Source organism: Malaclemys terrapin, chromosome 2, assembly GCF_027887155.1.
Source record: "Malaclemys terrapin pileata isolate rMalTer1 chromosome 2, rMalTer1.hap1, whole genome shotgun sequence".
Classification (NCBI taxonomy): domain Eukaryota; kingdom Metazoa; phylum Chordata; order Testudines; family Emydidae; genus Malaclemys; species Malaclemys terrapin.
The window spans coordinates 111,379,447-111,404,114 of NC_071506.1; the positions used below are offsets into that span (position 1 = coordinate 111,379,447).

Consider the following 24,668-nt stretch of genomic DNA (forward strand, 5'->3'; position numbering starts at 1 on the left):
GCTTGCAGACAGGTGGCCTAACATGTTGTAGTTAATAGGGCCATAACATTAAGCCACTTTTATGGAAGAAACACCTTAACAAAAGATCTGTGTCTCTGTGTCATAGTCCACCTGTTCTCAGAGGCGGTTACATGATATTTTGAGCTCTACGATCCTCATCTTTGTGCCTGCATGTGTATGAGGAGAACAACACAGAGCAGTAATCATTTCAGGCATGTATCTAGGATTATAAAAAGGGAGGTGGGGTATCCTTTTATGAGGAGAAAGTGAACCTCCCCATTGGGAGTCCTATTCATCTGTTGCCTTGAAAAGGAAAGTGTTCAATGAATTTCAGGGGGTTATGCCCCCCAAAACCACTTGTCTCATCCTCAGTTAGATACCTGTATCCTGGAATAGATATACAGGGATACATTTTATTTCTAACTTATGTCAGTTATATACAATATAATTGTATGTATTATTTAGAAATGTCTAATTATACCCAATGTCTTTCCTTACTAAAAGCAATCAGTAGACTACAAAATGAGATGTGTTCCCATTTAAATGTTCCGCAGCAATCTCACACGACCCTCATCCTCCCATCTTCCTTGTTATTACACATAAAACCCTGCAGTAGATCACTAAAAGCTTGAACAAAAAGAGAGGCGTGCCCATGTCTTTATGTGTGTTTGTACAGCACCTAGCACAATAAGGCCTCACTTCTCATTGTAGCATCCAGATGCCACCATAAGGACAGATACCTTTCTGTGGCTCACTCAATTTGAACTCAATGAGTGACAGAAGTGAGATCCTTTCTGCTTTGAGCCCTACAGAAACTTCCTTGGGAACTAGCAGCAAGAGTGCCTGGGTAGGTTGTTGTAACGCCTGCGTTGGGACATAAAAATAAAAAAGATGAGACATGATTTAGATCTAAAGAGGTCATAACTAACACCTGGAATTGCCTGTAGCAGCAAACAGGTAGTGCCAGGGCAGCACGTGGAGCACTGATGGTATGTGCATACAGCATTTAACGTGACTCAAGAGATGGGCTGTTGCTTTGTGTTCTAGATGAAGCCATAGGTGCTTTCCCCCCAAGTAGAGAAAGTTCTGGTAAGCAAGACCCAGACTCCTACAGGCATTGGGCCAAATTCATCTTTCGTGTCATTTCACTGAATCAAAGGAGTTGCCACAGGAATAAATTTGGCCCTCTGTGCCTGATGCCATTGTACTTGGAATGGCCAGGTTATCTCAGGCACATTACCTGGCTTAAATTATGCTCCAAAAGCTACCATATAGAAGCTACTCAGAATAAAGAGCTTTGGGTCCAAACATCCCTTCCCACTGATCTGCACATTTGATCTCACCCCTCCAGCATGGTGTGGGGGTATCAGCTTCTTCCATGCAACATTCTACTCCTTCACCTTCCTGGCCCATCCAGTGGGGGAAAAGAGGTAGGTCAGAAGGAACATGTCATAGCTCTGTGGAGCTAAGGGTGGAGAAATAATACAGCCACAGTCTCTATTACATTCCTGCACCCCTTCCACAGCAGCATCCCCCTTTTACAGAGGCTCCTGGGGCATGCACAAGCTGCTGGAGCTTTATAAGCATGACTCCACCGGAACTGTGTCACTGAGGTACAGGGGGCTGCTGGGGAGCCAGAGGCAGTATGGAGACAGGGCCTCTCTGCAGAGGATTCTGACCTACACAGGGTCAAACCCTGACCCCAATGGAAGGCTGCAGAGGAAACACCATGAAGATAATCCCATGGAGGTTACTGTCCCCTACATAGCTATTTCCACATAGAGCTAGGTTCTAGCCTTTCCAAAGTTCATAGGATCTTACTTCAGACAGCTACAAAGAATTCTTTGTCCAATTATATAAATCTTCACTAAAGCAAGCTTTTAAACCACATTGAGATTGCTAGTACTGTATGATGAAATGTATATGGGTTTAAAGTTATGGATACAGTCCCTTCTTCTCAGATGTCTTCCTGTATTTGTATAAAATTGTCATTTTAACTAGCTAGTGCTGAAGTCAGTCACTTCCCTAATACTTCTTACAAGGGGCACATTTGCAAGTGATGACACCATTTCAACAAAAAGGTCTTAATTACAAATGGAAAATGACCACCCAAAGATGCAAGTGGGAACAAACATCCCAGAGCATAATTTGAGTGGATGTATGTAAACCAGGGCACTGAGGAGAGCAGCTGTTACCAAGGAGAACAGCTGAAATGAAAATAGATGACAGGGGCTTGCAGATAACAGCCCTCACTAGTCAAATGGCTCTTAAATACTCTTTGTGTAAAGATACATTGTTGTGGACATCTGCTCAAAGTTAATGTAAAGAGTTGTTTGCAAATAGCAAGCCTTTTAAGCACCTGCTATATTAGAAAAGATGAACTTTTGTGAGCGTATAATGTGCTGTTTTTCCTATTCCCAGGGGCTCACACATACACATAACATGCAATACAAAGCACAAATAAATGGGCTTTGTGAAGGGAACTCAGTGGAAATTGGACAGGAATGGAATTCACCCCAATTCAGGGACAGGTCACCCAACCGTAAAATACCCCTTACATAGCTACTACTCCAGCTTGTATGGTGATTCCTGCCCGACTGTCATCCCTATGCAGCCATTCCTAGGTACTAGAGCAATTTATGGATCCAGTGGACCCCTAACCCAACCACTCCAAAACTGCCCTCCAGACCAGCGTATTTGGAAGCAGCACAAAACCCATTGCCCTGGTAGGCTAGGGGTGCAGAGACTTTCCTGCGCATCCAGTCTGCTTGCCTGCTCCCTGCCCCCTTGCCAAGATGTGGAATCCCTGAGATACCACAGCATGAGGGCCTTTCATGGTGTGATGGTTCTCGGGGTACCCAGGACTGTGAGTCATTTCTCTTACCCCTGCCTCCAGCAAGAAGGAGTTTTCCTTCTGGTAACTAGGCTGGTGGTGTCAGGGAGGTGACACCTGTCAGCCATTCAAGCACTCTCCTCTGGACTATGCCAGCCCTGTCTTCACCCTGCAGGGTAACAATAGGTGCACCCCAAGCCTTGAGTCCCTTTGAATCATTCCCTTGTGACATCCAGCCCCAGACACTGGCTACTCACAGAAATTCCAGATTCTCGGCACCCAGAGGTGCAGTGTACCCCAGTTTAACCTTAAACCGCCACTCCTGTAAACCACATAGCACTTGTGAACACTTACAATAAAACAAAAGTAGGTTTATTTAAGAAAGAATAAAGATTTAACTAGAAGTTAACTAGAGAGAAAGGGATGGAAACAACTGGTTATAAACAAAAAACAATCGTAAAACACAAACCTGGGTCTATGCTTACCAATAGTTACCTTTCCTATACAATAAAGTAGGCTTCCCCCCAAAGTTCAGCTTGTTGCAGAGCTGGCTGGTTTCCCAAGAACTGGGAGCCAAACGTTCATGAAAGCCCCCTTATTAAAGGGTTTCCTCAGTGAATGGGTCCAGAGCGCCTTTCACTACACTTTGTTATACTGAAACAGTGTTTTGTTTTTATTCATACCCAGGGCAATCTCCTGCCTGCTAAAATGTTCTTTTCCACCACCTCTTTTTCACCTTCCACCTTGATTGTTGGCATTTGTCTTTGATGGTTTCCCATTGACTGTTCTGCAATGTGGCAAGGGTAGGCAATAGAATCTTGCATTACCTCACCAGCTGACTAGGGAGGAGTGACAACTCCTGCTTGAATATGTGATCACCAAGACTACCCTGGTGACTAATTTTTGCTCCAAGTTGATAAAGCCTAATTTCAATATAAATACATTATTCCTTAAATATTAGCCATATATATCTTGCAAAGATTAAGCACAGTTGCTAACTTTCATGTGGTAAATAAGCACCCTGATTTTCACAATAAGACAAAAATCAAGCTAATCCCATTTCAAAACAAGGCCAAAACAAGCCAATCCTTAAGAACCCCAACACTCTCTGTGACTAGATCCCCCCGGCGTGCAGTCTGGGACTGTGGTGGCCCTGCTGCGCACCCCTGACTCTCTCGCCCTCTTGCCGGGAGCCGATCAAAAAAGAAGCAACAAGCTACATGCCAAAACACTAGCCAACAAGCAACTCGCAAGCCAATTAAGCCAAAAACAACCCCAATTTCTGCGTTTTTCCCCAGGGTTTGGCATGTCTGGTTATAAGCTTACTGTAGATACCTTACATGTGGCTCTTTATGGCTAAATATCCTGGAAGACACGTGCTTGGTGTAGTGAGATTGTCAGGTTTGAGGGGAGATTGGTTTTAAAAGAACAGGAGACTCTTGGCCAAGGAGCCTCTGTGCTACACATGGGTCCTCCTCCATGGAATGAACTTCATGCAGCATGAATATTTACTTGATCTCAATTGGTCAACTCAGTATTGCACAGGTTAAAAGAGAGACAGACACACACAGTACACACAGAGACAGTTGACAGCAGCACCAGTGTTTGCAGTATGTTTCTGTATGCCTCCTAATTATTTAAATTTGTCTGTCTTTTTTCTTGACATTCTATCCCAGGTGTGTTCACTGGGTGTGTTTGGGAACCTTGGCTGAGTCCCTCATGCCTTGAGATGTGTACGTACACTGGAGCAAACTCAGCCCTGAGTTATACCCCAGCAATCTCATTACTTTAGATTTGTTTTTAGATGTCTCGATGGCCTAAATTATGACTGAAACTCACGACAGGTTAAAAAGTGGGACTAATTTTTGAGAATCTCTTCCTATGCATAAATAAGGGGACAAATTCTGCTCTCACATACACCCATGTTATTCTGTTGATTTTTATAAGATTACTTGGCTGTAACTCTTCTTTTTTCTAGACCAGTGATTTTCACCTGGGGTCCACAGACTGTCTAAGATTTTCAAAAGGATCTGCACCTCCATTCTAAATTTTTTAGGAGTCCACAAATGAGAAAAGGTTGAAAACCACTGTTCTAGACACTTCCCTATTCGGTGTCAGCAACTTTTATAGCCTTCTTCCAAAACCCATGATTGTACTCCAGGCTGTTGTGCCGATTGATTTCTCTGTGGTCTGCTGATATTCTGTCTATGTTGCTTGGCTGTAATTGAGAAGAGAATTTGGCACACAGAAAAAAAAAATTTGCAACAGAAGTTCAACTTAACTCTTCAACTTCCTTGATTTCTGTTACAAAGTGGATTGTGATTTTCTCTTCTCCCCTTCCCAAGCCACCTAAATGTGCATAAAAGTAAGAAACAAGAGAAAAATGCAGCTTATTTACCATTCAATCTTTGATGGCTCAGTGAGAGCTGCTATGAATTCTAGGAGAATAGTGGAAGTATAATGATTTTTGTAACCTCTATTGTTTACTTAGCCCACGGAGCAGGAGGAATACAAAACACTGGTGGTTTTACTGTGTTTAGAGTTCTGATCTTTTACTCACTACATGAGTCATAACTTGTATGCAACGATCTTACTCCAGACTGAAACGGTGGGAAAGTACATTACAGAGGTAATGTTGGTTGAATATATTATTAGGGTTAGGTTAGGGTTTTTACTTCCGACACAATTGCCAGAATGCTTCCTTATTGTTATAGGGCCTGATCCAAGGCCTGCTGAACTCAAAACAAAAGACTCTCATTGACTGCAATGGGCTTTAGACCAGGCCCATAATAGGATGTGAGGCAGTTGGGCAGCATGGGGGGGGAGGGGAGGAAATGATCCCAAAACCACACAAAAAGTTATCTTTTCTCTAATGGAGAAATTTACCCATCCCACATAAGGCTCAAGTATCTGTGCTCTATGGGAGTGAAGTGGCTGTGGAGGTAAAAATCCACCTTACCATCTCAGGTTTTGTGCAGCCCAGCCTAGCCTTCACCCTCTTGACTGCTATTCTAGTCTATGGGCTGGAATAATTCAGGGACTCTGCTCACATGTGAACCTATGGCCTTTCCAGCAGCCTCATCCCATTGTAGTCTTCCCCATTGGATTGTGCTGGACCCACACAGATGCAAGGTACTCTTATGAATCCATTCTCCTAGCAACCCACCTGTGCAGCCTCCATGCAGGATATAATTGGTACAGAGGGCCTCATGCTACTTCCATATAACCAGCCTGGGCTGCTGCTTCTAGGTGGTAGTTATGCCTGAAACAATGAGGTTTTCAGGTATAGATTCCAAACGTCTGATCTTCCATAATGGATCTATAAAATATAGTCTTTGTCCTCCTCCGCAGAGGTGCTGTCCAGATGAGGGATTCTTGGAATCAGAGTGACACTCAGTGAGTGGTCAGACAGAAAAAAGGAATCCCAATTCCTTTGATCCTTCCTGACTTTCCTGTGAGTCAGGCAAATTAGAAATCTAAGATATGAATCTGATTTTTTTTACTAATAAAGCCATTCTGTTTCTTTTCATAGTGCACTGGCATAGACATAATTCAGACAGACCAATACAGTGTACTGCTGATTATACAAACCAATTGCTAGAAAGAGTAGTTTATTCAAACTATATCCATGTCCCTCATTACAGTATGTGTCTATAACTTACATAAGAACGGCCGTACTGGGTCAGACCAAAGGTCCATCTAGCCCAGTATCCTGTCTCCCGACAGTGGCCAATCCCAGGTGCCGCAGAGGGAGTGAACCTAACAAGTAATGATCAAGTGATCTCTCTCCTGCCATCCATCTCCACCCTCTGACAAACAGAGTCTAGGGACACCATTCCTGACCCATCGTGGCTAATAGCCATTAATGGACTTAACCTCCATGAATTTATTCAGTTCTCTTTTAAACGCTGTAATAGTCCTAGCCTTCACAACATCCTCAGGTAAGAAGTTCCACAAGTTGACTGCGCTGTGTGAAGAAGAACTTCCTTTTATTTGTTTTAAACCTGCTGCCCATTAATTTCATTTGGTGGCCCCTAGTTCTTGTATTATGGGAATAAGTAAATAACTTTTCCTTATCTACTTTCTCCACATCACTCAATTTTATATACCTCTATCATATCCCCTCTTAGTCTCCTCTTTTCCAAGCTGAAAAGTCCTAGACTCTAATCTCTCCTCATATGGGATCCTCTCCAAACCCCTAATCATTTTAGTTGCCCTTCTCTGAACCTTTTCTAGTGCCAGTATATCTTTTTTTGAGATGAGGAGACCACATCTGTACGCAGTATTCAAGATGTGGGTGTACCATGGATTTATATAAGAGCAATAATATATTCTCCGTCTTATTCTCTATCCCCTTTTTAATGATTCCTAACATCCTGTTTGCTTTTTTTGACCGCCTCTGCACACTGCGTGGACATCTTCAGCAGGGCCGGCTCTGGCTTTTTTGCCGCCCTAGGCAAAAAAGCACCCGCCGCCCCCCTCCCCCCCCCCCCCCCCGCCAGCGCGGCAGGGGAGGGCGCCGAGCAATCCCCCACCGGCCGGAGCGCTGGGGGGAGGGCGGCGAGCCCAGCCGAGGCTCTCCGCTCTCCCCAGCGGCCAGAGCGCTGGGGGAGGGCGGCGAGCCCGCCGTGGCTCTCCACTCTCCCCGGCGGCCAGAGCGCCGGGAGGAGGGCGGAGAGCCCGCCGTGGCTCTCCACTCTCCCCGGCGGCCAGAGCGCCGGGAGGAGGGCGGAGAGCCCCCGGCGGCCAGAGCGCCGGGAGGAGGGCGGAGAGCCCCCGGCGGCCAGAGCGCCGGGAGGAGGGCGGAGAGCCCAGCTGGGGCTCTCCACTCTCCCCGGCGGCCAGAGCGCCGGGAGGAGGGCAGAGAGCCTTCAGCGGCAGGAGCGCCGCGGGGAGGGCGGCGAGCCCAGTCGCGGCCCCGCTCTCGGGCCAGAGCGCCCCGCCGCACCGTCCCCCCTCCAGGCGCCGCCCCAAGCACATGCTTGGTGGGCTGGTGCCTGGAGCCAGCCCTGATCTTCAGAGAAGTATCCATTATGACTCCAAGATCTTTTTCCTGATTTGTTGTAGCTAAATTAGCCCCCCCATCATATTGTTTGTATAGTTGGGGTTATTTTTTCCAATGTGCATTACTTTACAATTATTCACATTAAATTTCATTTGCCATTTTGTTGCCCAATCACTTAGTTTTGTGCGATCTTTTTGAAGTTCTTCACAGTCTGCGTTGGTCTTAACTATCTTGAGCAGTTTAGTATCATCTGCAAACTTTGCCACCTCACTTTTCACCCCTTTCTCCCGAACATTTATGAATAAGTTGAATTGGATTGGTCCTAGGACTGACCCTTGGGGAACACCACTAGTTACCCCTCTCCATTCTGAGAATTTACCATTAATTCCTATCCTTTTTCCCTGTCTTTTAACCAGTTCTCAATCCATGAAAGGACCTTCCCTTTTATCCCATGCCAACTTAATTTACGTAAGAGCCTTTGGTGAGGGACCTTGTCAAAGGCTTTCTGGAAATCTAAGTACACTATGTCCACTGGATCCCCCTTGTTCACATGTTTGTTGACCCCTTCGAAGAACTCTAATAGATTAGTAAGACACGATTTCCCTTTAGAGAAACCATGTTAACTTTTGCCCAACAATTTATGTTCTTCTATGTGTCTGGCAATTTTATTCTTTACTATTGTTTTCACTAATTTGCCCGGTACCAACGTTAGACTTACCGGTCTGTAATTGCCAGGATCACCTCTAGAGCCCTTTTTAAATATTGGCATTATATTAGCTATCTTTCAGTCATTATGTATTATGAATGCACCTGGAGCTATTGTGTTAGAAATGTATAGAAATTAAAAAAAAATAAAAAGCAGTCAAGTCAGAATTGTGAAATATAGTGTTGAATTTAACAGCCTGAGTCACCACAGCCTTACACCATGTTGCAAAGTATATGCAAAATCCGAATGGTAGCATTTTATACCCACTTTGCATATGTATAACTGGCTGGCCAAGTTCCACCCTGTTATTCATTGTGTTATCATCACTGGAAATTAAAGTGAAATGCTTTTTTATTTGTCTGGCCTATATTGAATGTGCATCATTCTGGGTTTTATTTTATCTGGGTATTTGGGGAAAGAAGAAACCTTCTTCCTTACACTATGAATCTCTCTTAATATGCAAGTTCATTCATTGGTGCCCTCAATTTTTCCCAAGTCCACTGGTGGCTGAAGTCCAACTCCCAGCGGCATTCAAGGATGAAAAGTAGTAAGAGATTCCATAATAGAGGGTTTTCTGAAAAACTGTATTAAACATATTTTCCATCTCTCTCACACATAGGGTCCAACTGCATCAACAGCATCTGTATTGTCCACTCTAACAAGTGGGCAGTGCCTCCCACCACCCCCACCTCCACCGCTGCCCCCAGGACCTCCTCCTGTCTTCGATACAGACAGTGGAAAGGATGAAGCAACCACGTCTCGCTCAGCCTTGTTTGCCCAGCTTAACCAGGGAGAGGCAATTACCAAAGGTTAGAGGGAAATAGTTCAACTGGTCACTCTTCAGCCAACTGATACTAGCTACTGCTAAACATCCTTAGCCAAATTCTCCCTTCAGTCACATCCATACAGCCAAAAGCCAGTATATTTTTAAGCTTGGAAGCCTGAATTTAGGCATCTAAATTCATACTGAGCCACCCAAATAAATAGCCGGATTTTCAGAGATATTGAGCACTGGCAACTCCCATTGAATAATTAGGATCTCATAGGTGCTCACCACCTTTGAAATTCAGCAAAAAGAAGAACAGGAATACTTGTGGCACCTTAGAGACTAACAAATTTATTAGAGCATAAGCTTTCGTGGACTACAGCCCACTTCTTCGGATGCATATAGACTATGCATCCGAAGAAGTGGGCTGTAGTCCACGAAAGCTTATGCTCTAATAAATTTGTTAGTCTCTAAGGTGCCACAAGTACTCCTGGTCTTCTTTTTGCGGATACAGACTAACACGGCTGCTACTTTGAAATTCAGGCCACTTATTTAGATCTCTCAGTGTGAATTTGGGCACCTTATTATAAGCACCCAAGTTTGACACTTCGGGTCCTGTTGACTTCAGTGGCAGTGCCCAGGTGTCACTGAGACCAGAATTTGTCCACTCTGCATTTTCACACCCAGTACACTGATTTGTATGGAGACATTGGTTTAGATAAGCAGGTACCGATTGCTATATCGCTGTATAATGTTGTTGTAAGAACACCTAGATAAAGCTATTAAGCTTTTCTCAAGAAGACTGGACAGTCTTAATTAGTGTGCACAGCTTTGAGTTGAAATATACGCAGTACAGTAAAGTTCAGTTTTCGGTCCTAGGTATTCTGAGGATGGGTGCATTACAATCAGATTAGATAGAGAATCTAATTTTCACAGATGAATCTATAAAATGAATGGAGTGGCAGCAGGCACAGATCACTACAGATATAGTGAACCGTTAGATCTATACAGAGAGATGCCAATAGACATTGCTAAGCTTATCTGTGAAGACATAACACCAGCCCATTCACAGTAAAAAAACTTTTATTTAAAAGTATGAGGCCAGAGAGTTCCTTTTTGGCAGCATAAAAGCATGTTGGACATTTTAATACAATTGTAATCAAACTAACTATGGTATTCTCTTCCCTGTTTTAATATTAACCTCCCTAGGGGCCTAATGCTGTGAGAGAGACTCTTAGGCATATTAGCACCTCTTTGTTTATTTTTGTTTGTTTTTTTAGGGCTACGACATGTCTCAGATGACCAGAAGACCCATAAGAATCCCAATCTACGTGCTCAGGGTCCGCCAGTTCGTTCTCCTACAAAAAGCCATACTCCAAGCCCCACTTCTCCCAAAAATTCTCCTCAGCAGATCCATTCTCCTTTGTTAGAACTAGAGGGGAAAAAATGGAGAGTGGTAAGTTCAGCTCACATCTCATATACACATGTACTTGTGCCTGGAATATTCCTAGAGGGATTGTACCTACCTGAGGCACAATCTCTCCAGTGCTCCTCTGGGGGCACAGTGGCTCTGCACTTAGCCACAGCTTAGTCCTTAATATTCTTATAGGATTTAAAGTTTGTTCATTTGTTGGTGAGAATAGTATAATAATTTACCTGAACTGGAAAATACTGTTACAAGGTTCAGAACCAATACTTTAGTTCTTAACTCAGTCAAAAAGTCCCTCAGCAGGAAACCCAGAGGGAGCTCCAATTGAGTAAGGTCCCATCGTGCAAGCCATTCTTACGTACGAGAGATATAGTTGTTGTGACGCAATGGAAGTTCTCCTCATTTATTAGCCAGTGGAAGCACCGCTGTCTAGGTACAGTACTCATATCATCACAATATCATAGTATTTACAAATAGAGAGAACGATTGTTCATCTTCTTTCCCAGATTAAACTAATCAAAGGGTTTTTTTGGGGGGGGGAGGGGTTGCATGTGCATGCAAAGAACTTATTAAATGGAAAATTACGTTGTTTATAAGAGGGGGGAAGACAAGACATGATTTAGTCAGTTAGTAGCTTACATAGGCCCTTGTTTGCATGGGTCACAGTGTGCATGAGGGACAGCCATTGTTTACATGGGTTGTGCTATGCTAGTGTTCGAATATTCCAGGTACTCTCACTGAGACAGGAAAGTGCAGTAAAGGCAAAACATGGGAGAGCCCCTGTGTACATGCTAAGTAGACCAGCATTTTGCTATGAATTCTGTTTTACCATGCTGGGACAGGCAGTGCGTAGCTTACGTACCTCAAGTCTCCCATTGAAATCAATTAGAAGTCTTGAGCACAAAATGGGCCCTCAGTGTCTTACAAATAGAAGGGATGGTCTTCATGCACTACTCCTTGTTGGATACTGCTTTGCTCACACCTAATCCTAATGAATTATATAACAGTATGGCACCAACAACTTGTTCTATTCCTGAAGGAGCCTACTTGTTCTAAAACTGGGTGGTAACCAAGCAACAACTTCACTGGAATAGTTTTAAATAGTTGAGTGTATAAGAACCTAGTACCAAAATAAACATTTTTTTGCCTTGGTCAGTGTTAAGATCTTCACAACACAGACACTTCAGCTCTAAGTCATGCACACACAGCACTGAATATGTGCCCTCATAAACCCAATCAGTTAGACTCATCACAGGCGGAGATAAGTGAGAATCTTTTTTCCCCCCCTTCTCTTTCTATGTGAAGATGCAATGACTGGAATAAGTTGTGCTTAAAGTCTACCTTATTGCTGCCTTATTAAAGATAGTGAAACCAGTATATGTGTTTTTTAAAACAGGAATACCAAGAGGATAAGAACGACCTTGTTATTACTGATACTGAACTCAAGCAAGTGGCTTACATTTTTAAATGCAACAAATCTACACTACAAATGAAAGGAAAAATAAATTCCATTACAATTGGTGAGTGAACAGTCTCACATATGAGCTTTGGGGCAGTAAGTCCTGGAAAGATTTGCACATGCAGTTAACTTTATGGACATGAATAGTCCTGTGTAAAGTTACTCACACATGTAAGTCATTGCAGGGTGGAAGCATTTTAGTTTCTAATGTGGTCATGTAATTTTTTTTTTTTTTTAAAAGACATCTTTTTATTATGCCTTCATTTGTTTGGGGTTTGTTTGTTTGTAGACAACTGCAGAAAGTTTGGCCTTGTGTTTGACAACGTCGTGGGTATCGTGGAAGTGATCAATTCCAGGGATATTCAGATTCAGGTAAACATCCAATTAGAAAAGAAGAAAAGAACCAACAACTTCAAAGTGATATTCGGCTACTCGAGATGATTTCAGCTTCCCTGGAGTATACAAAAAAATTCTATATTTCCAAAAGTTACCTTTTAGATGCAGTAAATTCTTCTAACTTGTCTAGAAAAAGGTTGAGAGGTACTATTGTTTTTGCTTTTGAGTTTTCAAGTGCCACTGATCAAGGTTCCCTTTCGAGAACACCTTTCCTTAATGTTCTGGTGCCATAGTTGAGATCAGCAGAGGTATTTTCTGAGAGTCTGGGAACTGTTACTTCTGGAGAGTGCTGGTCAGGTTCTCTCAATGAACAGTCCCTAGCATCCTGGTCCATCAGTGCCAGAGTTTGGCAAAGCTTCATGGCATAGTGCCACTCATTTTTGCCTAATTGGTGCTAAAGTCAAGAAGGTGGTTGTGAGGCTCAGCTAATTTTCTCCATTTGCCCACTGAGGATATTGGGGTAGATTTTCAAATGGCACCTAACTCTCAATTACTTTAATTGAGAGCTAGGTGCTGTGCCCTTGAAAGTCTACCCTGTTAGCAACAGAATGGAATTGAAATGGCTTCTCCGGCTTTGCTGGGAGAAGGGCAAACAATGGCTTTTCTTTAAAATATCAATAAAAAATAAAACCCTTGAAACATTCATCAGCTCATATCCTGCCATCGGTTTCGAGGCTCACATTCCTCACTGAAATCAGTCTTCTACTTACATGTAGATGGGCTGATACAGCAGAGTGAGTGACATTAATAAAGAAGAATACTGTACCATGCTTCAGAAAGGTGGCTCAAAGCCACCACAGGGAGAGGAACAGCAAGATATTTTGTATCTTTTAAATGTTAAACAAGTGGATGCCATTACTACTAGCTACGTTGTCTACTTCTGAACATTAACCAATAATTTTATTGGTAATTACTACATTTCCTTTTGTGGGAAAGAGGCAGTTGGGAGAGAAAAAAGGGCATGATTATTTAGGAAACAGTGATCTTTTTTCAATAAATAGAGGATTTTCATTGTTAGCACTAGAACTATTCACCAAAGCTGAAAAATCTATACATAATGAATAGGAATGCCACATCTTGTTAAAATTCAAATAAGGGGGAAATATATTTGCTAAAATCAAAATGCTTTTGATGATTCAGGCTTCATGAATGTTGCATAAGATTTCAGTGCCTTATAGCATGGTTGGTCTTGCACTTAAAGAAAAGTATGAGTCAGGCTGAACAACTGCTGCTTGAAGCAGGCTGCGGTCTTCTTTCTAAGGGTTTGATCCTGAGCACCTGAACTCTGTCAGCACTTCGCAGGTTTGGTCATATGAATGATATGTTAATGTAACAGATCACTGGAATTCACAAGCAGATCTTGCCATAAATAGCAATAATAGTGCAATGCTCTTGGGTCTTGACCCCCACCAGTATAACGATTTACTGATTTTTTTTTCTGCTGGGTTAATATTTAATCAAATAAAATATCCCCAGTCATACATATGATCCATATAGGAGCATGCTTTCACCTCAATGGAGCTCCATTAAAATCAATCTAGACACAGTGCTCCACTTGCACAGACTAGCCATAGAATCAAAGCCACGGTCATTAACACTCTGTGTTTATCAGCATGTTGTTCAGGAACTGAATCTGAAATGTATTAATGTGAATGATGTGAGCAAACACTCCTTTTTATTTACATGTGAATATATATCCCTTGCTGCTGCTGCTGTCTTCTGACCCTAACTAACCTCTGTCCTTTTGATACCTTGGCGAGCATATACCATGGGGCTCTAGTTACTGCTTTTGGGGGGGGGGGGGGAGTGGGGCAGGGCAGAGAAGGGGATTCTTACTGACAAACAGTGACTCAATCACTTTGTCCTCTGGAGTTGTTTACAACCCCACAGATGCAAAGAGGAGTTGGCTTGTTTCCTCTTCTCGCCTCAAGTAAATCTTGCACTTGCTTTCAAACTGACTTAAATAAACGTCTGTTTAATTTAAATTGTAATCAATTTCAATACACTTTTAGAGCTGTACCATAGCTGGCACGGGAAGAAAAAAAAAATCCTTTCTTACTATGTGCTGCAATACCTCAGAGATCCTTCAGGCTGCAGAATGTTTTATGCAGAAACTTATAGAGCATCTCTTTAGTGAAGGAGTATTTGCAGTCAGTCACTCTGTATGTGTGTGGGGGAACTGTTTCCCCATAAGTCCCACTGACGTACATGCAAGCTATGCACTAGTACGGGTGGGTGGGTGGGTGTGTGTCCCATGAACTTATCCCCTTTGGTAAAGAGTACCAAGGGGTGGAGACTCTGTGTGTGAGTGTGAGTGAGGAGTAGAGGCTTGTAGTTTAAAAGTTGATGTTTTAGAACTTCAGGGCTAAAGAATAACATTTAATACAGTTAAACAGTAGCAGCCTTCCCACCATCTATTAATTGGTCAATGCCAGTCTGTTTAAATCCCCAAATGTAAATGCAGCTGCCATACATCAGAGGTTGGTGGCCAAAGCCAGGATCAGAAGGTGGATGGGGGTTTTGTTATCAACTGTTACTTTCACTGACACGGTGACATTTGGTATTAGGTGCATTTATTGTTCTTCAGGTAATGGGGAAAGTGCCAACCATTTCAATTAACAAGACAGAAGGCTGCCACATATACCTCAGTGAAGATTCATTAGACTGTGAGATTGTGAGTGCCAAGTCATCTGAAATGAACATTCTCATCCCCCTAAATGGAGATTATGTAAGTGGAATATTTTTAAAAGACTCAATTTTTCTCCCTCTTTTAATCTGTGTAGTGATTAGCCTTTCATATTACTAGGCAAGTAGGAGTTATAAAGTGCCACAATTTTCCCCCCAGCAAGGTGTGATTCAAACCATAGAAATAAACCCTCTTTCATACACCAATAGTCTCAGCTACAATCCATCGAAGAACACCTTTTCCTGGGGTGCAAGGTAATTCTGTACATTAAAAGAGCCTTTATCTCCTTCCATTGTGATGGAAAATAATTCAGTGTCTCCTATGTCAATTTAGTCTCTAGACTGTGTGAAACAGATTTCTAACTATAATTTCCTGCCACACATTATAAGAACATTAACTCAAAGGTCAGGAAATGCCAGTGTTAAGTCAACATAATCCCATATTAATTCTCAAATAATACAATGTATTTTTAAATACTATACACTTACAAAAAGCTTGTATCTTGTAGTACTTTCTGCGCATGCCAGACAGAGTCCAGGAAAGCCATTCATACATAAGGTGCACGTTTCAGAGCCTTGCTTCAGGTCTCTTCTACGGAGGTTCTCATACTATACCTAGGACTGCTGTATCTCAGCACCTCCTGTGGAGCCATGCCTCATTCACTGCAGGCAATACAGTAGCAGGTTATCATATAGTAAGACTGTGTTGTAATATAGACACACAAAGGGGCAGGGTTAAAGTTGTGTATGCAACTTTACTGAGGGCTTAACCAGGCTATCTTAATGTTCTCTTAATATTTTTGTGCTCCAATTCCATTGGGGAGTTTTTTGTTAATTTAAAAAAAACAAAACAAAAAAAAACAACCCACACATACTAGACACTATACCCTAAATGTTCAGAAGTTGGGTGCCCAACTTCAGACACCTTAAAAGGGCCTCATTTTCAGAGGATGGTTGCTAAGCACTTTCTGTAAATCAGGCCCCTTTAAACGTGTCTTGAGCTGGGTACCCAAAATCACTAGTCATTTAAGAAAATGTAAGTCTACTGATTGCCCTTGCAGGGTCTGAAGAAAGGAGCCCTCTCTTCCACATCTTAGGAGTATCACACAATTTTTACCATACAGGGTGTGCATAACCTGAGGCCAGGGCTCCAACAGAGTCCCTGGCCACCTTCACAGGTGCCCACTGAATGAGCTAAGGACTCCCGTGAAGTCCTGCATCATTGACTGTACATATTGTGTCTTTTGGAATGCTTCACTGTTAAAGTGGTAATGTGACAGTGTTTTTGTTACATGCACCTTTGTTCATCCACCTAAGACTGGTGAACAATTATCTTGAGGTCTGAGATTAAATCTGCCACCAAATTCTGGGGATTGACCATGGGTTTTGCTCTGTAGGACATCACTTTTCTCTTTAAAATTCCTGTTAGTCTTGTCATTACCTTACCAGGTTTAAGTCCTTCTTTTCTACATTCCCATCCAGTTAGCGTGGCTGCCTGCTAATGGAGTCCATAGTCTTTTTTGAAACAAGGTATATTGACGTAGTTTGCCCAAATAATGAGGAAAGGGGACTGTTACAAACTAGCACATGAACAAAGCTATATGAATTATGGTAGTAATGAGCTTATTTTCTGTGTGGCATTGAAACAGTTTCCTGCCTGCAATGAAGAAGGCCTCTTTGTAATCCAGGCATGTCTGAGTTATAAATGCCTTGTCAATCACGCAGCACTAATAGTACTCCATCAGTTTTTATAAGATATCCATTGTTTATCTAACAATTGTTGTTGCTCTTTCCATTTACCAGAAAGAATTTCCTGTTCCTGAACAGTTCAAGACAGCATGGGATGGATCTAAGTTGGTCACTGAACCTGCAGAGATTGTAGGTTAACTTCCTAATGCCATACAGGACCTGCTGACCACGATCTCAGACCAAGGTCAGCCTAAATAAAACAGCAACATAAAGAACTAGAAGTAACAGTAGCTCATACTGCTGCAGTAGGTCTTCAAACAGCAGCTCTGTACATTAGAAACAATGACATGTCTGGCACGCTTTTATTAGGCATTCTGTTATTTCTAAAGTTTCCACACAGTTTGCCTTCATTTACGGTTTTGATTCTACATGATGTCATGTGAACATAAGGGATTTAAAAAAAAAAAATACTCCATTTGCATTATTGGCTATTACACTGCACACAATAAGCCAAAAATATTGCATGATATACTTTGTTACAATCATGTTTCAGTGCATTCCTTTTTACGTTTCTGCTAATCAAAAATAATCTTAAAACAGTTAAGATGTTTATTTTACCTTTTAGACAATTCATGTATGATGTGGTGAACATGTACCCCTAGGAAGTGTGTGATTCTTGTAGATCTGTTCTAATCATCATGGGGGGGGTTTAAGATGCAAAAGTACAATTTTTCAGCAATACATATTGCCAGTGGACTATAAAAACAGGATATTTTAATCAAACATTTTTCTAATATGTATATGTAGAGTATCCCTCAGCTTTCAGTTTACACAGACCTGTTGTATCCCTTTTGGTTGTAAATTATTAATCCTAATATATTCTAGAAAACATTACTTAATGTTCAGCATATCATCTGAAGGTTTTTCACTTCTCTGATTTCTCTTGGGTTCCTTTATTTTGGGCTGGGGCAGGGCGGGAATTGGGTTTTTTTATTTTTCTTCACGCAGTACCTCACAGCCTGCTCTGAAAACTGAGGGCAGGTCTACACTACAGCCAGGATCAATGCTCTGAGATCAATCCACTGATGGTTGATTTAGTGGGTCTAATGAAGACCCACCAAAATCAACAGCAGATCACTCTCCAGTCGATCCCTGTACTCTACCCCCAACGAGAAGAGTAAGGTAAGTCAATGGGAGAGTTTCTTCCATCGACACCCCGCGATGTAGACCCCGCAGTAACTCGACCTAAGGTACATCGACTTCAACTACATGTAGCTGGAGTTGTGTAATGTAGGTCGACTTTCCATGGTAGTGTAGACATAGCTTGAGATAGGGTTGTTTCATGATTTGGGGCACATGCTAAGTGTCAGGTGCCCTATACCTGGTTTCCTTGCTGATTTTGTTTCTCTAAAGTATTCTAGTGTATAAGCCGTCTGTTGGGGATGTAGTCCCAGGGTTTGGTTGTTTTTTAAGCCACTTGCAAGATTTGCATACTAATCTTCAAATATGTCCATAAATAAAAGCCATAGATGTATTCCATCTGAATTCTGAACCCAAATTAAAGGGACTATTTCTTGTTTAAGACCCTTGATTCTATGTTACGGTTCTTATTTACATGTTTTTTTAACACTAAGGTGGAGTGTGCTATACATTTTACGATTTCAGCGTGTAGTAGTCAAAATTCAGCATACATTTTTGATCACTTGTAATACTTTGTAAGAGTGAAATCATGGTTATACGGTTGCAAAGCTAGTTACAGGATATACATTGTGCCTACTGCACCTTTTCGGAGTACATAAATTCCTTCAGTTTTAAAGTATCTGATTGTACTACAACCAATAGTGCTCATACAATAAGGTTTTATTATCTGATGTTTTATCTGTATGTATAATGTTGTGGCTTTAGTACATACCATTTTTGAACAGTAAACCTATTCTGAAATAAAAAAGGCGTCTGTACTTGGTTTAAATACAGCGAGTTCAAAGTGCCATTTCAAAAGGTTTGAATGACGAGAGGCAGCTCTGACTCCCTGCTGACCGAGTGTCTCTTGTACATCATATCCAACCCTCCCCTCTCCCAGAGAATAGCTTGGATAGAATGTATTAGTGATAATGGGCAGACTTATATTTTCAAAATTAAAGCCTTAGTGGCAACCACAGAACTTCAGAGGCCCTCACTTTAAATAATTGCATTGTATAACATCACTCTCTCTTTTTGGTGCACCTGTATGTGCCATAGGTTATGTCCTGGAAATGACCAAGTTCAAGTTGGAGTCACAGAAACTTTGTTTCTAGTCTCAGCTCTGCCACTAACTCATTGTGGGCCCATGGGCATGTCCCTTTTGGGCTGATTGTCAGAGATGCACAGCATAGCATCATCCACTAGTTGTGCAATATATTGCACCTGGATGTAGAGCACATGCCTAAAGAAACAGGCGGCCGGTGTAGGTCATGACAGAACAGTTTATTAACATTAAGAACACTAATAATTTCTGCCGTAAAACAATCACACATAGGAACATTCTAAACCTGAGCCACTGACTTCTCTTCTAATCTTGCATCTGATATTGATACTATGTATGTCATCACTCAGTAATATGATGCCAACCAACCCTTTGGACTGCTGAAGCAAAACAAGTGTTGAATACTCAAAAACAACAGGAAGCAGATATACATCTCTGACTTATAGGAGGCAGGCAAATAATTTCAAAATATCCCCGTGAGGGACCAGGGATACTGATTCTCCCCTGAAATAAGTGGCTGTTTGAGGGGCTGTATACTTGTATGACTTTTCTCCTAAATATCTGCAGGGAAAACACCACTGTGGTACAGCTTTCTCCGTATGGATTATGTTCCTGCAAATGTTTTACAAATATTGCAGAAAAGGCATTTCTAAGAAATTATCCTATTAACTGTTGATATCAGATACATGTGCCCTTGCTACACTTTTTTTAAAGTGCAGTTTAGTTTCCTTGCCATGCATTCTCATGTAGGATGGGCTGCACCCTGCCCTACAGTGGAAACCCATCTTTAACGTATCTATGGGACGTGAAGGAAGAGGATTTTTTTTTTAAATCCCAGCTTCTGACTCCACCTAATACACATATATGTACAGATGCCTCTAAAGAATAATCCTCTACTGAAAATCATATATAAAATCATGTTGGTAAAGAAATGTACATGCCTCCATCCTTCCGGCATTCTGCATAATGACAATCTGATGAGCTGTGCCAACTTTAATCGATTGTCTGCAGCTCTGAGCTACACTTAATGCCTTCCCCAGTTCTGTTGCTACAACCAATATATCATGACTTTAGGTGAGGAATAAGCAGGAATGAGCAGCCCTAATGTGCAAAGATTGTTTTGCATTATCTTGTGCCGATTCCAGCTATCTGTGTCCAAGTCACACCCCCATTGTGCTTTTCTGTACCAAAATTGTGGTTATTCTTGATATCAACTGTTGCACCAATTTAAATTGTACAGCACCACACTAGCTAGAACCCACTTGGGTGCATACAGTGATCTTGAGAGAACAATTATTTAAACATGTGTGCTATCTATGGGGATAATTGTGGCATGCAGGACAGTTATCGCCTTTTTGATGAAGAATTACACAATCAATGTAGTGTGATTTTCATGAAGTTTTGCACCCATGTAAATATTGGAAATAATGCAGAGAACAGGCCCTTTTGAACTTTAAAGCCTTTATTCTCAATGTTGTCATTCTCTGTATATTTTTGTTTGTTAATGGAAAGAGATGGGAGTTATGAGGTGGCCAAAACAGCAGCTTCTAGTTTCAGTGACTGAAGAGTTGTAGCTTTAGGAGTGAAGAGTCAGCCTTGTATCCAAGGTAATAAATGCAGGACACAAGGTTGTATCTTCTAAACACATCTCAACTTCTTTTCATCAGTGTAACTATAGATAAATGTGATTGTTATCATTTTACTCCTAGAGACAATATCTAGACTTTGGAACCACAGGTTAAAATCCTTCTGGCATCAATTCCGCCCTTTATCCTTCCAAGGTGTATAAACTGAGAACCATAAGTTGTTTACTGTGTACGTCCTTTTTTATTATTATCATACCTTCCCTGAGGGCCTGTCTGCTTTGCATGGATGTTAGAGATCCTATGACACTTTCCACAAAGTAGGGGGTTGCTTCATTGTTTTTAGCCAAAAGTGTCCCTTCTCCCAGGGCTGTCCCTAGCTATTCTGGGGCCCTATGCACCCCCCCCACCCAACGAGGGGTGGGGCCCCAGGCCTCCATGGGTTGTGTGGGGCTGGGCTCAGGCCTCCGTGGGGGTGTGGGGGTTGGCTTGGGGGGAACCACCCCCCAGCACTCACCAGCGGCGCGGCTGCGGCCGGGTCCCTGCACTTCCTGCCGCTGGTGAGTGCAGGCCCGACCCTGCTGCACTCCTCAGGGGCGGGAAGAGGCAAGGGAGGGAGCAGAGCAGGGGCAGGGACTTTGGGGAAGGGGTGAAGTGGGGGCAGAGGTGGGGCGGGGGCTAGAGCAGCACGCAGCTGTGCAGTGCACCAGGAAATTTGGTACCTCAAGTTTCCTGGTGCCCTACGCAGCTGAGTATTTTGTGTATGGGTAAGGACGGACCTGCCTTCTCCACACTTTTGTGCCATTTGTTGGCTGGCTGGCCGGCCACTGCCATCCACTCCAGAGGTGACTGCATTTCAGTGATACTGTAAGTATGTGGCCAAAAGGACAAATGCAAGGTGTGTTGCCAAATAATGAAAATAATTACTGCATAATACAAAGTTTGCATGTAATGGTGTTAGAATGATCAAGTTTGTAGAAAGCCCCAAAATAATAAAGGTTTCATTGCTTGATACTGTGGGGCAACATCCCATATGAAGTTCATCACCCTTTGTTGACACTTAGCCTTTGTCTCTACTGCCTTGCACTTTGTGTAGTATTTGGGCCTAGAGAACCTGCTCTTGCCAAATTAAAAACATAAGTTTTGCCATGGATTTTAATGGGATCAGGATCAGACCTTAAGTACTTTAAGGAATATGCAATTTTAGAAATAATCCCAACATTATATAATAGAATCTGTGCCAATTTTTGATACAGACTGATGACAGGATATATCCCTGAAAGCAGAAACTCAGGTAGTAAATACAATAATTCCCCAACCGTTATCAAGAAATGGTGAATTGGCCCTTTGTTTCTTATTATCTTAAAAAGGAAACTCTGTAAAAATCCTGATTTAATTAATCATACTTGTCATTAAAAATATAGGAAAACATAAGAGATTGTAAGTATTGAGGTACTGACCCTATATATCCACCAGGTGGCAGAAAACTATTATGGTGCAAGCAATTCCAAGCTTTGTTGGTAATCAGACAATGTAGGAACTATACTATTTATATAGAATACAAGTATTAATTCAGAATTGCAGCTAATCCAGGAATTAGGAAAGTTTACACTCCAAAAACAAGGCAAAATTAACATTGTTAAAAACAAGGAAAGATTATTTGATTCTGAAAATGATCATTTGAGTAAATCCAGAGTTATAAAAGGATTTTTTTTTTTTTTAAGAAAGTGCCGGGGGGAGGAGGAAGAGAGAGAACATCCAGTTCTAGGTATCAGTGAATACAGGTCATCCATTTTCAGCTAACCTTCTATCATAACCATTTTAAAAATACATGCAACAGGAAATACCTAGTTGGCTTAGAACACTGAAGTCTAGTGAGCAGGGTTATTAAAGAAGGTGACAGGGGAAATAATTTCCAGTCTGCCTTTGAAATACAGAAATCTTTCCAGTGTGTTCAACCAAAGCATTCATGTTATTATTAAGTGTGCGTAGGGTGCTCGGCTTTGTACAAGTCACATGCCCTGTAGACCTTGCATCCAGTATTTAATTTAGTGCCATTGTAATATATACATATCCCAGAAATACCTACACCTGAAACCCCAAATTCTACTCCCAAACATCAGCCCATATCATGTAGTCAATGGAGATCTCCAGCCTAAGAGCTAAATAGCCTACATAGGTGAAATGCTGGTACCATTGACTTCAATGGGGACAGGATTTCTCCCCATATCCCTTGCACCTGCAGAGGGTGGGGATGAATGGAAGATCCACATGGTGGTAGAAAGACTGACTATTACTCCAGCCTCTAATGCCCTCTGATTACTTAGCAGGGTGAGGGGAGACGGCATAGAGGATCCAGAGGGCAAGGGGTTCTCTGGCCTGGCCCAGGCTATCACCAAACAGCTACTATGCATAGCCACTCAGCTCAATCCAGGGTCCTCTGCACCCACATAATAAAGGAGAGATATTGGAGGAGATAGTAGCATTTGTTATTTGGTCTATATAGTAATGATTAATAAGCGGATGTCTGTGAAGTATTTTAAACATATAAAACATTATAGCAGTCACAGATACCATTATTAATAGCAGAGGCATAACTAGCACTATGTACTCAGCCCTCTTTCTACACAGACACTACCACTCCTTTCTACATTGGAGTTCTTCTGCCAACTAAAAAAATTAGTCTGGCATAAAAGGAAATTAAAGCATTTTAAAAGTTTTTCTTACCTTGTCCTTAACTGCATTCAAGTGGTATTTTATGTGCCTCAAGTTCCATTCCAGATGAGTTACTACAGACCTCCAGGGAAAGAGTCCATTCCTTGTAAAGGAGGGAAAGCAAGAGCTCTCAATGCCTCAGCTCCCCTGTCTGTACAATGGGGATAATTATACTGCCCAGCCTCACAGGGGTGTTGTGAGGAGAAATATATTAAAGAGGTGCTCAGATACTATAGTAATGAGGCTCATATAAGTATTTAAGATAGGTAGAACCTAGTGTGAGAGACTTCCACTCCTTAGCTATTGCTACCCTGAGGAAGACAGAGACGGAGAGCTTTCCTCTAGGTCTCAGCTCTAGAGATGAAAATAATAAGCTGTTAAAGGCCATCCCCTCCTATTTCTCGTCAAATGGCAGGTTGGGCTACCAGAGGCCACTTCCCCCTTTTGATTTTCCTTCACAAGAGAGTATAGCTAACCCTTAGACAACGGAAGTACTCTGTTATTTATGGATAAGGGGTTGGGTCCCAATCCTGCATGTGCATATGTGTTTAACTTGAGTATCATGAGTAGTGATTTCAATTAGTATTCACAGTACTAAAGTTAAGTGCCCGAGTTTGCAGGGTTGGTGCCTGAGAATCCAAAGACCAAGCTGAGCATTACAAAAGTGTTCCAGGGGAATAAAATTACTTCATATTAATAACTCACAACACTCAGAGTGCACCTGATTGTGAGCACCCCACACTGCAGGTGAATTACATGTTTTCACCAAGTTCCATTAACTTTGCAAGAGATTAGTGCAGTACTATTCTGAAAAGTGACTATGTAAAAATAGCACCTTCTTATGCAACAGATCTGTTCTCTGTGTGTATTCACAATCCTGTTTGCTCACTTACATAAGAGGATGTTTGTAGTTGCTTTTTCAAAAATTTTTGTCAGCCCCAGAGTCAACACAGCCGTGGGAAAGTGAGCTGGATTCTGTTTCATGTTGTGCCTCAGGAGCAGAATTACATACTAAATTCCAACCAGTTACACCTGTGTAAAACCCCTGAGGGCAATGGGATTGCACAGGTGTCACTGAGGGCATACCTGAAGCCTGGGAGGTTGCACAGATGTATAAAGAGTTCTAAAGGCCAAATTAGACCTCCAGTTACAAGTGGTAA

General features: G+C 42.0%; 1 protein-coding gene across 1 annotated transcript in view; it reads left to right on the forward strand.

Moving 5' to 3' along the window:
• The window catches only part of CAP2 (cyclase associated actin cytoskeleton regulatory protein 2), a 90,578-nt gene extending 71,637 nt beyond the window's left edge, over positions 1–18,941 (forward strand). Inside the window, exons 8-13 of the mRNA XM_054018990.1 lie at positions 9,164–9,353; positions 10,591–10,766; positions 12,136–12,259; positions 12,488–12,570; positions 15,182–15,322; positions 17,083–18,941. Coding sequence (XP_053874965.1) covers positions 9,164–9,353; positions 10,591–10,766; positions 12,136–12,259; positions 12,488–12,570; positions 15,182–15,322; positions 17,083–17,166 — 798 coding nt within the window. The 3' untranslated portion in view covers positions 17,167–18,941. The remainder of the gene's footprint in view (positions 1–9,163; positions 9,354–10,590; positions 10,767–12,135; positions 12,260–12,487; positions 12,571–15,181; positions 15,323–17,082) is intronic.
• The last annotated feature ends 5,727 nt before the right edge of the window (positions 18,942–24,668 follow it).